At 37.2% G+C, this 12261-nt stretch overlaps 1 protein-coding gene across 1 annotated transcript in view; it reads right to left on the bottom strand.

Moving 5' to 3' along the window:
• The window catches only part of LOC112049599 (uncharacterized), a 38671-nt gene that overhangs the window by 12406 nt on the left and 14004 nt on the right, over positions 1-12261 (bottom strand). Inside the window, exons 7-12 of the mRNA XM_052889433.1 lie at positions 10411-10482; positions 9913-10039; positions 7104-7272; positions 5802-5919; positions 1704-1775; positions 654-783 (exon numbers count right to left, since the gene is read on the bottom strand). Coding sequence (XP_052745393.1) covers positions 654-783; positions 1704-1775; positions 5802-5919; positions 7104-7272; positions 9913-10039; positions 10411-10482 — 688 coding nt within the window. The remainder of the gene's footprint in view (positions 1-653; positions 784-1703; positions 1776-5801; positions 5920-7103; positions 7273-9912; positions 10040-10410; positions 10483-12261) is intronic.

The raw sequence follows: 12261 nt of genomic DNA, 5'->3' as shown, positions 1-12261 counted from the left end.
TTGAAATGTGATTTGATACTCATATTGTTAGGATAATATGTGTGCGTGTGTAATTATAATTTTTAATATTCTCGATGTTATAGCGTTTGACAACGGGACGACTAACTCATTCGGCAGACCATGGCAGACTAAGCGTCATAAGTTCACAGAACCTATGCCGAGTGACAACATCATTAGTTCCAGACTTCATAACTACTGTTCCCATAGTAGATCGATGCTAGTAGTTAATAATATACAATACTAGCTGACGCCGCGTGGTTTCACCCGCGTGGTTTCCGTAGGAATACGGGGATAAAAGGGATTTAGCCTTTCTCGATAAATGGGCTATCTAATACTGAAAAAAATGTTCAAACCGGACCAGTAGTTCCCGAGATTAGCGCGTACAACCAAACAAACAAACTAACTCTTCAGTTTTATAATATTGGTATAGATTTAAGTACAATACTAGCTGACGCCGCGTGGTTTCACCCGCGTGGTTTCCGTAGGAATACGGGGATAAAAGGGATTTAGCCTTTCTCGATAAATGGGCTATCTAATACTGAAAAAAATGTTCAAACCGGACCAGTAGTTCCCGAGATTAGCGCGTACAACCAAACAAACAAACTAACTCTTCAGTTTTATAATATTGGTATAGATTTAAGCAGTCCACTCACGATTCATAACTTTTGATATTTAAACTGCTAGAGAAACAGCCCGAATCATTCAACACACGATCGTAGGGTGGAGACAACAGAATCGCCAACTCGTTTACTAACAAGGCCTTTAGACTTCCATTTATTGATCCTGGAAATAATTTGAAAGATTAGATGTTGTCTTGACTTAGTTATTTTGATTACTCATTGTTGGACAAGTAACGAGCGATGATATATATTCCAAAAAACGGGACAGATTGCTTTTTTTTTTCATGTGACACATCTGTTGCCGCACGTAAAACCGATTTCTGTCGTGGCGACACCTTGCCACGCTATGATGGGATATATATACAGTCTATATGCAGTAGTGTGTATGGTGTGGCGACGCGTCGCCATGCGTTATCTACTGTGCGATTCTCTCCCACTCGATCCGACGTTAAGCCATCTCTCGCTACACTGAGCTTGGATACCTATAGTGTATACTCCGTATCATTAAGACATATTTAGTACCTATAACAATTTGTTCTTTTCTGCATATTACTTTTACAAAATAATGTTGATGTTTCACACCTGCCAGGCGTCCCGTGACTGGTATATACTTTTAATGGTCACACCGAAAACAAAGTTGTACATCTAGCTTAATGTTCATTTAATAAGGATTCCAAAGAGGTACAACATTTGTACATTATATTCTAAAACTTCGTGACAATTACTATATTCGTTCCGAAAGGGTTTGATTATGTAAAAATCATTAAATATTAAAATTTGTTCCTTTCACTTGAATAATAAAATAATTAACGTAAACGTAAGCAGTTGAAATGATAAAATTTAGTTTAATATTTTTGTGGTATGTTGACTGTTTTTTTATTCAAACTTTATATTAAGTAGTTTATATAGTCAATTTAAGTAGATAGTTTTAATATTATTGTCAAATAAACTTGTAAAGAATAAAACAAAAAGAAAAACAATTTGATTTGAGTATACGCGGGATATTTGTACCTGCATTATTTGACATTTTGTTAAAAACATAATATAATAAGAGGAAACCTTGACTTTTTATTAAAATCTTACCGGTTTCCCAACTCTTCTGAGGATATCTTTTCCAACCGTGGAAACTTTGGTTAGCTTCACGACTTAGAGAATCTGTAAATTACAACCTTGTATTATTATTTTTTTACTAGCGTAGGTGTCAGGTCTCAGAGTCACACAGCGGGCGATAGAACGAGCTATGTTAGGAGTATCTCTGCGTGATCGAATCAGAAGAACCAAAGTCACCGACACAGCTCAACGGCTTGCGAAGCTGAAGTGGCAATGGGCGGGGCACATAGCTCGAAGAGTCAATGGACGTTGGGGTCCCAAGGTGCTGTGCTGGCGACCTCGCACTAGTAAGCGCAGTGTTGGTCGACCCCCACCAGGTGGACTGACGACATGAAGCGAGTCGCAGGGATTCGTTGGATGCAGGTGGCTCAGTATCATGATGTTTGAAAGTCCCTACAAAAGGCCAATGTCCTGCAGTGGACGTCCATCGGCTGATAAATCAAAATCAAATCAAGTCATTTATTTGCTAGAATGTAGTACATGTTTTGGTCTTAAAATTATTGAGTCACCTATACATTTAACTGATACATGTACGCAAACATATAACAGTATGCAAAATTTTTACAATTAAAATATTAATATATATATATATATATATATATATATATATATATATATATATATCGATATGATGATGATGATGATGATGATGATGATGATGATGATGACGACTAGCGGACGCCCGCGGCTTACGCGTACGCGTGAAATTCTTGCCGCGGGATTCTAGTAGTTCTAGTCAGTAAAAGAAAGAAAGAAAGAAAAGAAAGAAAGATAATATGTTTATTCATTTTTAGTGTCACAAACAGTACATCCTATCTTAGATATTTTAAGACTGTTTGTGTCACCAAACAGAAAAGGTTTACAGCTCAGCATTATCCGTTAATCGCTAAAAAGCAATGCTCGGCGCTGATTTTCAGCTGAGACCCTGGTGACGTCACAGCCACTTATAATATACAGAACAAAATACTAAATACCTACAAAAGAACATATAGATAAATGCCAACTAACTAATATAACATACCATCCTTAACATTAAAAATTATATATTTGTATATACCCATAGAAACATATATAATTTGTTTTAATACATAGAAATATGACAACACACTAATAAGTAATATTTACAAATTTTTTTTGTATCTAAAGTCCCTACCCTAGTTCACACTAAATAATAGATGCCTCCACTGTATAATCACAAACTCTTTCTACCTAAGTAACATAAACTTCTTTAATTTCCGACAGAAACTAAATTTGGTCATAGTTGCTCTATGACCTTCTCTACCTACCAATGAAGGTCTCGTGAAAATCGGTTCAGCCGTTCCAAAACTTAGCCCGGACAAAACAAAAATACAGACAGACAACAATTTAAAAAAAAATTTGATTGTATTTATATATTTTTTTTATAAAATTTATACATATAGCCTATGTTACCCGTGCTGTTATTACGAATCGTTTGGTACCTCATTCATTAACCCATTAGAGGTCAAATGAAAAGTACAAATGATATTTTTAAATAATCTTTACTTGCTTATTAAAAAACAAAGAAATAAGCATGAAATTAAAGAAAATACTGAAAAATTTTAGTTTTCATGAAATTACAGGGGTGTGCACAACTGAGTACAATGACCGCTTATGTATAAAAATTTTCAAAACACGCTTTTTCAACACAAAGTGTTTTGATACACTTTTTACATTACCAGCGCACTCTTGCATGACAAAGGACACACTGCAGCGGTGTTTCAGTTTTGACGGGAAAGTGACCTATTCATAGTATAGTATCATTAGTCGTTTATCGTTACTAGTATCATAACTCATTACATATAAACGCCAAGAATTAGCAACAGACTAATCCAAGATGTAAGTAAATAACACCCACCACCACTTTTTACCATGAACAGCAATTCTGTATAACGAGATAGACTGTTCAAATTCATCAACACCACCCATATTTTTGTTGTAAGTTTGAAATAAATGTGGTATCGCTACGTCTGTTTTTTCCCGCTTTTTAGGACTCCGTCGCTTGACAGTCCCTAATGGTTCTGTGGGGTCATAGTTAGTTGCCATTGTACATACACTATTATCTTTGCATTATCTTTCAGCATTAGATGTTGCAGCTAAGTTGTTGTCAATTAGATGAAGGTTTCTTTTTATATCCCGGAACTTATGTCTTGATATAGATTTGGCGACGAATTCCTAGCCTATATCCTCATCTAGAGACATTGCCTCTCGAGGTAACTTGTGATATCCAAATAGTATAAAAACTCCAAAAAAACTTTCTAAAATCAGAAGACTCCAGTTGAAACGCGTGTCGATTGTTTTGATTTGCGTAAAGTTTGCTATATGATATAATCATATCAACAATCTTTTCAAATATTTGTATAGGTTTAGGCCCCCTAGCTCGCATTTTTCCTATCACTGACTTCGGAAGTACGTTGTGATATTGAAGTGTATGAAGGGGCACATTTCCACCAGATTGGGATCGGATCGGATTGGCGGGTAACATCTTGTCGTCTTCTTTTTGGTTCATCATCACTATCGTCGTTACTGCCATCTTCGGATTTCGTAAATACCTCTATAGTATCAGGTACATCATGCGGCATGAAACACCCTGCTATATTCTCCTCGGCACCTTCCTCTTCATCAGTCAATGTGCTTGGATCGGGTCGTATGATAGCAAAATCACTTTCATCGTCATCACTATTTCGTAAAACACCATCAACAGCTTCCTCAAGCCCTATGTAGCATTCTCGAGGTGTAAATTGTTGTTTATTCATTGCAAGGAATATGTAAACTAAACCAGTTATTTTACTTACGTATGTTGTCATTGTACGCAAACGCGTACAGTACAATTTGTATGACCCTAGTTTCCTTGATATTGTAAATAACTTATTGTATTCTAATTCAAATCTTACTTTGACATCTATTTTCTACTTATGTTATGATAAAACAAACTTTTAATCGATGGTTATGAAAAAAAATATAATATCATTCACTTATGTGCACAATGTTTCCGTGATGCAACTTCAACTGACACTATTTATCAAAAAATGTCAGACTATCCGCATAATGTTTAACAAAATATCTAAAGAGTTTTATAATAAAGTAAAATTATATGATTAGCCTACTTAACTTTCCGAGTTCTACAATCTACACCTATGGATATGTCTGTACTCAGTTGCGTACAGTGACCTCAAATGGGTTAAAATCGGTTCAGTAGTTTAGGCGCTACGGTGGAACATATATATATACATACATACATAGACTGTCAAAATCACTACCCTTTCTTTTGGCTTCATCGTAGTCGGGTAAAATGTACTGACAGACGGACGGTCTTAGTTTAGGGTTAACGCACCCTTCGGGTACTAAACCCTAAACAGGAACCATGTATGTCATATATACTGCATAGTGTTACCACACTCTTTTGTTTACTAGCGGACGCCCGCGCCTTCGTCCGCCTGGAAATCAATGTAAACTTTCAAGGCCTATTTCACCACTTTAGGGGTTGAATTTTATTTTTTTTAATTCCATTCGATTTCGTATTTTTTTATGATTTATGAACATATTTTTAAAACTATAACTCTAAAAATTTAGGACTTTCCATACAAACTTTCAACCCCTATTTCACCCCCTTTTCATTTTATTTTCGCAATAAAAAGTATCTTATAACCTTCTTCATGTTATGGTCTTAAACCGTGCCAAGTTTAATTTGAATTCATTCAGTAGTTTCAGCGGGATGCCCGACAAAAATCAGACAGACAAAAATCGAAAAAAAATATTTTTAGCTTCAGTATCGATTATATAATGGCCCCTAACGAAAATTTTCAAAATATCTGCAATATACATAATGTACAAAATTAAGAGAATTCGTATTATAAGTATGGATTCTAGATGGCGCTGGCTTACTTTATGCCACGCTAACGTTTGTTACAAATGGTATAAGTAAAATCTCAAATTGCGAATTAATGTATAGAATTCGACCAGTTTTATTATAAGTATAGATTGGCTCTGTTTCATTGAGAAGCTGTGATACTTTCGTCATGTTACAATAGCTGAAAGTGACCTTCCACTAACCTGGACTTGGATAGTTGGCGGACATGTGAGCTGCAGTGCAGTCGCTGCCTTGTAGTATAGCGACGTTCTCTACTGCCAGACGTACTAAATCACTGACAGATGTCACTTCTATGATGATCTAAGTAAAACAAAAATATTATATAGTTTATTATAAAGTATTGTAGAAAATAGTAGTCTGGGATGGATTTCATAATAATAATTAAAACTAAATTAACTTAAAATTAAGATATAACTAAAAAAAAAACACGACTGCACTCTGGCAAATAGTGCCTCCCGATGAGCAGCCTCTATGTTATTCTATTTAATTTATTATCTATATAGTCTACCTAATACAGTTTAAATAAAACGTCGCTCGATCTCGTGTTGGCTCGTGCCGACGCTGGGTAGTGCGACTTGTTTCCGTAAATGGTAGGGAGTTAGAGAGGGGTCCACTACCCCGCGGCGGGAAAGACTTGCGATATAAGGCGCCCGTCGTACGGTCGGTATGCAGCGGTACTTCAGTATACTCGTGGCGTTCGAGCCGTCCATTTTTCTTGTGTTGTTCTTTATGGGTTACTTGGGACAGGCGGGGAGAGTGACTTGAGTGGAAAATGGGAGTGTTTGTTAACAGTCAAAGGCGCCTTTAACCCTACACACAACGATCACAAGTGCGTGACTGCAATCAAGGTCTCTGCCATTCTAGGTTCTAGTAGTTCTAGGTATTGTGAATCATAACCTTTGTTCTACATTGGTTTTCTTATTTTAAATCGACTTTGGAAGCTTCAGCTAAAATTATAATAAGATTCTGGCCGTTTTTTTTTCTTTTCTTTGACAACTTAACCCTCGACTCATGTTACTAGCGGACGCCCGCGACTTCCTCCGCGTGGAAATCAATGTAAACTTTCAACCCCTATTTCACCACTTTTAAAGAATTTCAAAAACTCTTGAATGACATTATATTTCTTATTTTTTATGATTTATGAACAAACTGTAACTCTAAAAATGACGGACTTTACATATTAACTTTCAACCCCTATTTCACCCCCTTTTATTCTTATTTTAGGATCAAAAAGTACCCTATGTTTTACTTTAAAGCCTTCTACTTTTTACTGTTATATCAAAATTCATCTTGATCGGTTTAGCCGTTTAGCCGTGCAAAGGTAACAGACATACAGACAGACTTACTTTCGCATATAGTGTTAGGATGAATTTCATATGAATTTAATTTTTTAGACTTCAAAGTGATCAATCTTACCAATACTTATTTTTAGACGTCTGAAATTTTGATGAAGTGTTCGTAAATTAAAAAAAGTGCATTTTTACCTGAAAGTCATGATCGAATTCCTTAAGTTTTATCACAGGGTCAATGTGTGTGTCAATATACAATAACCCACTTTTCTGAAAAAGTATGTAGTCTTTCATTCTCTCCTTGTTCTGAAGCAATTGTTGATATGTCACATTTACTGGTATTTGGTAGATCCGAAGTGTAAATCTACAATCAAACTAAATTTCATTAGACATCGTCTCTCTCGTATATTTATTGCATGTATCTGCATATAAATAAATTGATTGATTGATAATTGATTGATTGTTGATTCATCAAACTCAACTCAACAATTCATACCAAGATGCGGCAGAGGAGGCCCGCGACTTCCTTCATGTAGAATTTCTAAAGTACAAAACCGACAACTTCGACATATTTCAGTCGTTAAACGTTAAACCTAAGTATGGAGTGCGAGAGTGATACCAGCAAAAACTCTCTATAACATGCTTAGAGACCTTGGCCTCGCTAGAACTGCAGCAAGTTCTGTCCAAAGCTGATCTAGTAAGAGTTCTTGGCTGGGCAGTGAGAGCAACACGAGCAGAGGAGTGTTAACTAGTTTTAAAAGACATCCTTTTTTTTCTCTCATTTATTTATTAGTTCTTTTTTTTAAATTTTTAACAATGTCAAAAATTTTATAAAAATAAAATCAACCCTCCCGCTGCGGGACATTTGAGTGCCCAAGCAACCGGTGGTCAGGGCTCCAGAGTGACCTTCAGGGAGACCTTCTCACAATACGCGCCGTCTCAAGGATCACTACCTTTTGTATCCGACTCTTGATCCAACAGTTAAGCGAAAGCTTCTTAAGGTGTTGGTCGAAGCTTTTCGCTATAAGACCATTGACTGAAACAACTATCGGAACAATAATAGTTGACTCAACATTCCACATGGCGGTAATCTCGTGAGCAAGGCCCAAGTATTTTGATACTTTTTCCTTTTCGGCTTTAACCAGATTATCGTCATGTGGAACAGTAATATCAACAACTATTGCACGACGCACTGACCGATCGACTAGCACTATATCAGGTCTATTGGCTACAATATACCTGTCAGTGATAATCGTTCGGTCCCAGTTGAGCAATGCACTGCTATTTTCAAGAACTGACGCTGGGTCGTAAGGCATCTCAAAATCGATAAGGCCATATTGAAGAGCAAGCTGTTGGTGGATTATCTTGGCTACTTGATTATGTCTGTGCAAGTATTCGCCGTTAGCAAGGTGAGAACACCCGGACACAATATGCCTGAGGGACTCCCCAGGACGATGACACGCTCGACAGATGTCTAGAGTGCCATCTTTCATAATGTGTTTCCGGTAGTTTCTCGTCTTTATAACTTCGTCCATAATTGCACAGACAAAACCCTCGGTTTCCCCAAAGAGGTACCGAATTGCAACCAAGATACAAATGTTATTTGATCTACATCCGGCCCAGTAAGGGCCTTGTAGAATCGTCCATGCAACTCCTTGCTCTTCCATATTGCCACACGATCTGAGTTACTAATTACTATTGGCTTGCGCCAGTTCTCTTTGCCTGGGGATAGCGGGGTAAGTCCCTTATCCACTGCAACGACATCCTGATACATACTCACATTCATCTTGAGAAAATGATCTCTGAGATTGCACACCTCACGATTATGGAGGTTCTTGGCGTTTTTAAGAAGCCACGTCTTCCACACTTGCGCGGCAAATACAACCTCAATACAGATGAACGGGGGTGATGCATCCGGTATGACGTCAGCAGTTTTCCAAAGAATCCAGTTCGGTTTGAGTCCACTTTAGAATGCCAAAAGTGTATATGAGTAGGGGCATGACCCAGCTATTGAAGGCACGCACCTTGTTACCGCCTGATTACAGACTTTTTAGGACTTTATTCAGGCGGCCAAAGAAGCGTTCCAGACAAAACCATAGAGGGCTCAAACTATCGCCCTGGAAAATAAAAGGAATTCCTTATTATTAAGGAATTAATATACAGTACATAATATATAGTACATTACTGCAGCGGCCGGCAAAAGAGGCATTGATGGTCGTACGTGTGAATGTGGGCCGAGGCGAAACTGAGGCATACATACGTAAGTCCATCAATGCCTAGTTACGGCCAAGGTTTGTATAGTACTTATCTCAAATAATGCGCGGAAATTAAACTGAGTAGTACAATTCAGAAATTTTATTATACAATTATTGAATGTACAATTCTTAAAATTGTATTTAAAACCAATGACGAAGTTGACGAACAACTAATAACAATAGTTTTTTACGCGCCAAAGTATTTCACTAAACAGATTTTTATTTGCAAGCCAGTTCGAAATTTAACCTTTGATAAGTTATCTCTTTGGTCGCCATGTTGTGGAATAGAAGATCGTTCCATTTTTAAATTTCACGACAAATATGTTTTTACATAGTAATTTATTTGGCCGCTGCACGACCAGTACACAAAGTTCGATTTATCTCGATGTAGGTTGTCAATATAATGCTCAAATTTCCAAGCATGTTAAAACTAACAAATAAGACTAAACGCCATAAGTTCGTAGAACCTATGTCGAGTGACTACATTAGTAGTTACGCATTTCATATCTAGTGTTAACATAGTAGATTGATGCTGGTATATAATGATATACAATTTTGCTAGTTGCCTTGACTGGCTCATTTTTTGCGTAAAGGATCGGCCTGGCTATCCAGCGCGGAAATGCAGCCAGTATTCTTGCCACCATTCCACGTGGGCATTATTTGTATAGTTTTTAGGATAAGTAACCTTAATAAGTTCCTCATTGTATTCTTTCTAAATTACCAAATAAATGTGTAAGCAGTCCACTCACGATTCATAGCTTTTGATATTTAAACTGCTGGAGAAACAGCCCGATTCAGTCAAAACATTATCGTAGGGTGGAGACAACAGAATCGCCCAGTCGTATGTTAAGAACACCACTAGAGATCCATCTAATCCTGGAAATAATTTGAAAGATTAGATGTTGTCTTGACTTAGTTATTTTGATTACTCATTGTTGGACAACTAACGAGCGATAGCCCAGTGAATATCACCTCTGCCTCCGATTTTCCAAAAAACGGGGCTAATTACTTTTTTTGTTTAACGATTTTTTTTGTATGTACTTTTGACGGTCACACTGAAAACAACATTAGTACATTATATTCTAAAACTTCGTGACATTATATATTCAAATTAACTTGTAAAGGCTAAAACAAAAACAGAAAAAAAAAACAATTTGATTTGAGCATATTCGGGATATTTGTACTTGGATTATTTGACTTTTTGTCAAATAAAGAGCAGAATGCTTGACAGTTTATTAAAATCTTACCGTTTTCCCATTTCCTCCGAGGATATCTTGTCCAACCGTGGAAATTTTGGTTAGTTTCACGACTTAGAGAATCTGTAAATTACAACCTTCTAATATTATTATTTTACTAGCGGTCGCCCGCGAATTTGTACACGTAAATTTCTGTATTTCATAAATGCCGCGGTATTTATGTATTTTTAGCCATTTGATCTACGACCTTCTCTACCTACTAGTGCAAGTCTCGTGAAAATCGGTTCCTTCTACCTACTAGTGCAAGTCAGAAGTCAGTTCAAGTCCGTCAACACGAGCGGAGAAGGGGAGTGTTAATCGAGTGTCAAGGAATTCCTTAACCCTACATCCATTGGTCACAAGTCCTGGACTTTGCTCGGAGCTTTTCTCTCTGCCACGCGATGGACCCGGCACCTGCACGGTGAATCTGTGGATTGCTATAATATTCGTCTCCCTATTGTCATATATAAAAAAAAAAATAAGAATTGCTTTAACTCACATTCGTCAGCAGTAATGGAGCCTAAAATATATAACAGTAATAAACACGGAGCAAACATATTGAACTCTTTGACAAACAAATTAAATATTAAATATTAATTATTTTAAATTATCACACTATTTGATTGTTTTAACGACTATTGGTATAATTCTAACAGAACTCGAAGTTGTATATTGATACTCCTTATCTCTTTATCACTCGGGAGTAAAGTTATACTGTAAAATAACTGTTGTCTGTTTGTGCGTCTAGACAGTTTTTTAATGTTAAAGTTACTGCGAGAAATCTTTTTTTTTTACGCAAATTTAATTTATTTAATAAAAGTTTTTTTAAGAAAACATTATACTGGATCATTGTTCCGATAGTTGTTTCAGTCAATGGCCTTATAACGAAATGCTTCGACCAACATCTTGAGAAGCTTTCATTTATCTGTTGGATCAAGAGTCGGATACAGAAGGCAGATCCTTGAGACGGCGCGTGGAGGTTCCTCACCGGGAGGGTTTATTTTTTTGTTAATTTTTAATAGTGTTTTGTATTTTTTTTTTATATTAACATTGTTAAAAATTAAAAAAAGATATATTAATATGAGATAAATAGCTGAGCTGAATAAATAGCTGATACAGTTAGGTAGGTCCAATTTCGAGAAAGAGGTGAACCGTCGAATCCAACTCGGCTGGACTGCATTCGGGAAGCTTCGCGACATCTTTTCATCCGAAATTCCTCAGTGCCTGAAGACAAAAGTCTTCGAACAGTGCGTGTTGCCAGTGATAACCTATGGTTCCGAGACTTGGTCGCTAACTATGGGCCTCATAAGAAGGCTCAGAGTCACACAGCGGGCGATGGAATGACTATGTTAGGAGTATCTCTGCGTGATCGAATCAGAAATGAGGAGATCCGCAGAAGAACCAAAGTCACCAACATAGCTCAACGAGTCGTGAAGCTGAAGTGGCAATGGGCGGGGCACATAGTTCGAAGAGCCGATGGACGTTGGGGTCCCAAAGTGCTGGAATGGCGACCCCGCACTAGTAAGCGCAGTGTTGGTCGACCCCCCACCAGGTGGACTGACGACATCAAGCGAGTCGCAGGGATTCGCTGGATGCAGGTGGCTCAGTATCGTGATGTTTGGAAGTCCCTACAAAAGGCCTATGTCCTGCAGTGGACGTCCATCGGCTGATGTGATGATGATGATGATGATGAAATAGCTGAGTCCGACGCATAAACACGAGTGAAGCTGGCATTGTGTTATAGTACAAGAGTACGAAACATTTGTAATCTTAAGTTCATAGTTTACTTAACCTATGACAGATAACAAAAAATAATTTATTCAGTTATTCTTTATTATTCTTTACAAGTTAGCCCTTGACTAC

This window comes from Bicyclus anynana, chromosome 25 (assembly GCF_947172395.1).
Source record: "Bicyclus anynana chromosome 25, ilBicAnyn1.1, whole genome shotgun sequence".
In the NCBI taxonomy this organism is placed as follows: Eukaryota; Metazoa; Arthropoda; class Insecta; order Lepidoptera; family Nymphalidae; genus Bicyclus; species Bicyclus anynana.
Note: the sequence above shows the minus strand (reverse complement) of the source record. Positions and strands in the feature narration are given on the sequence as shown.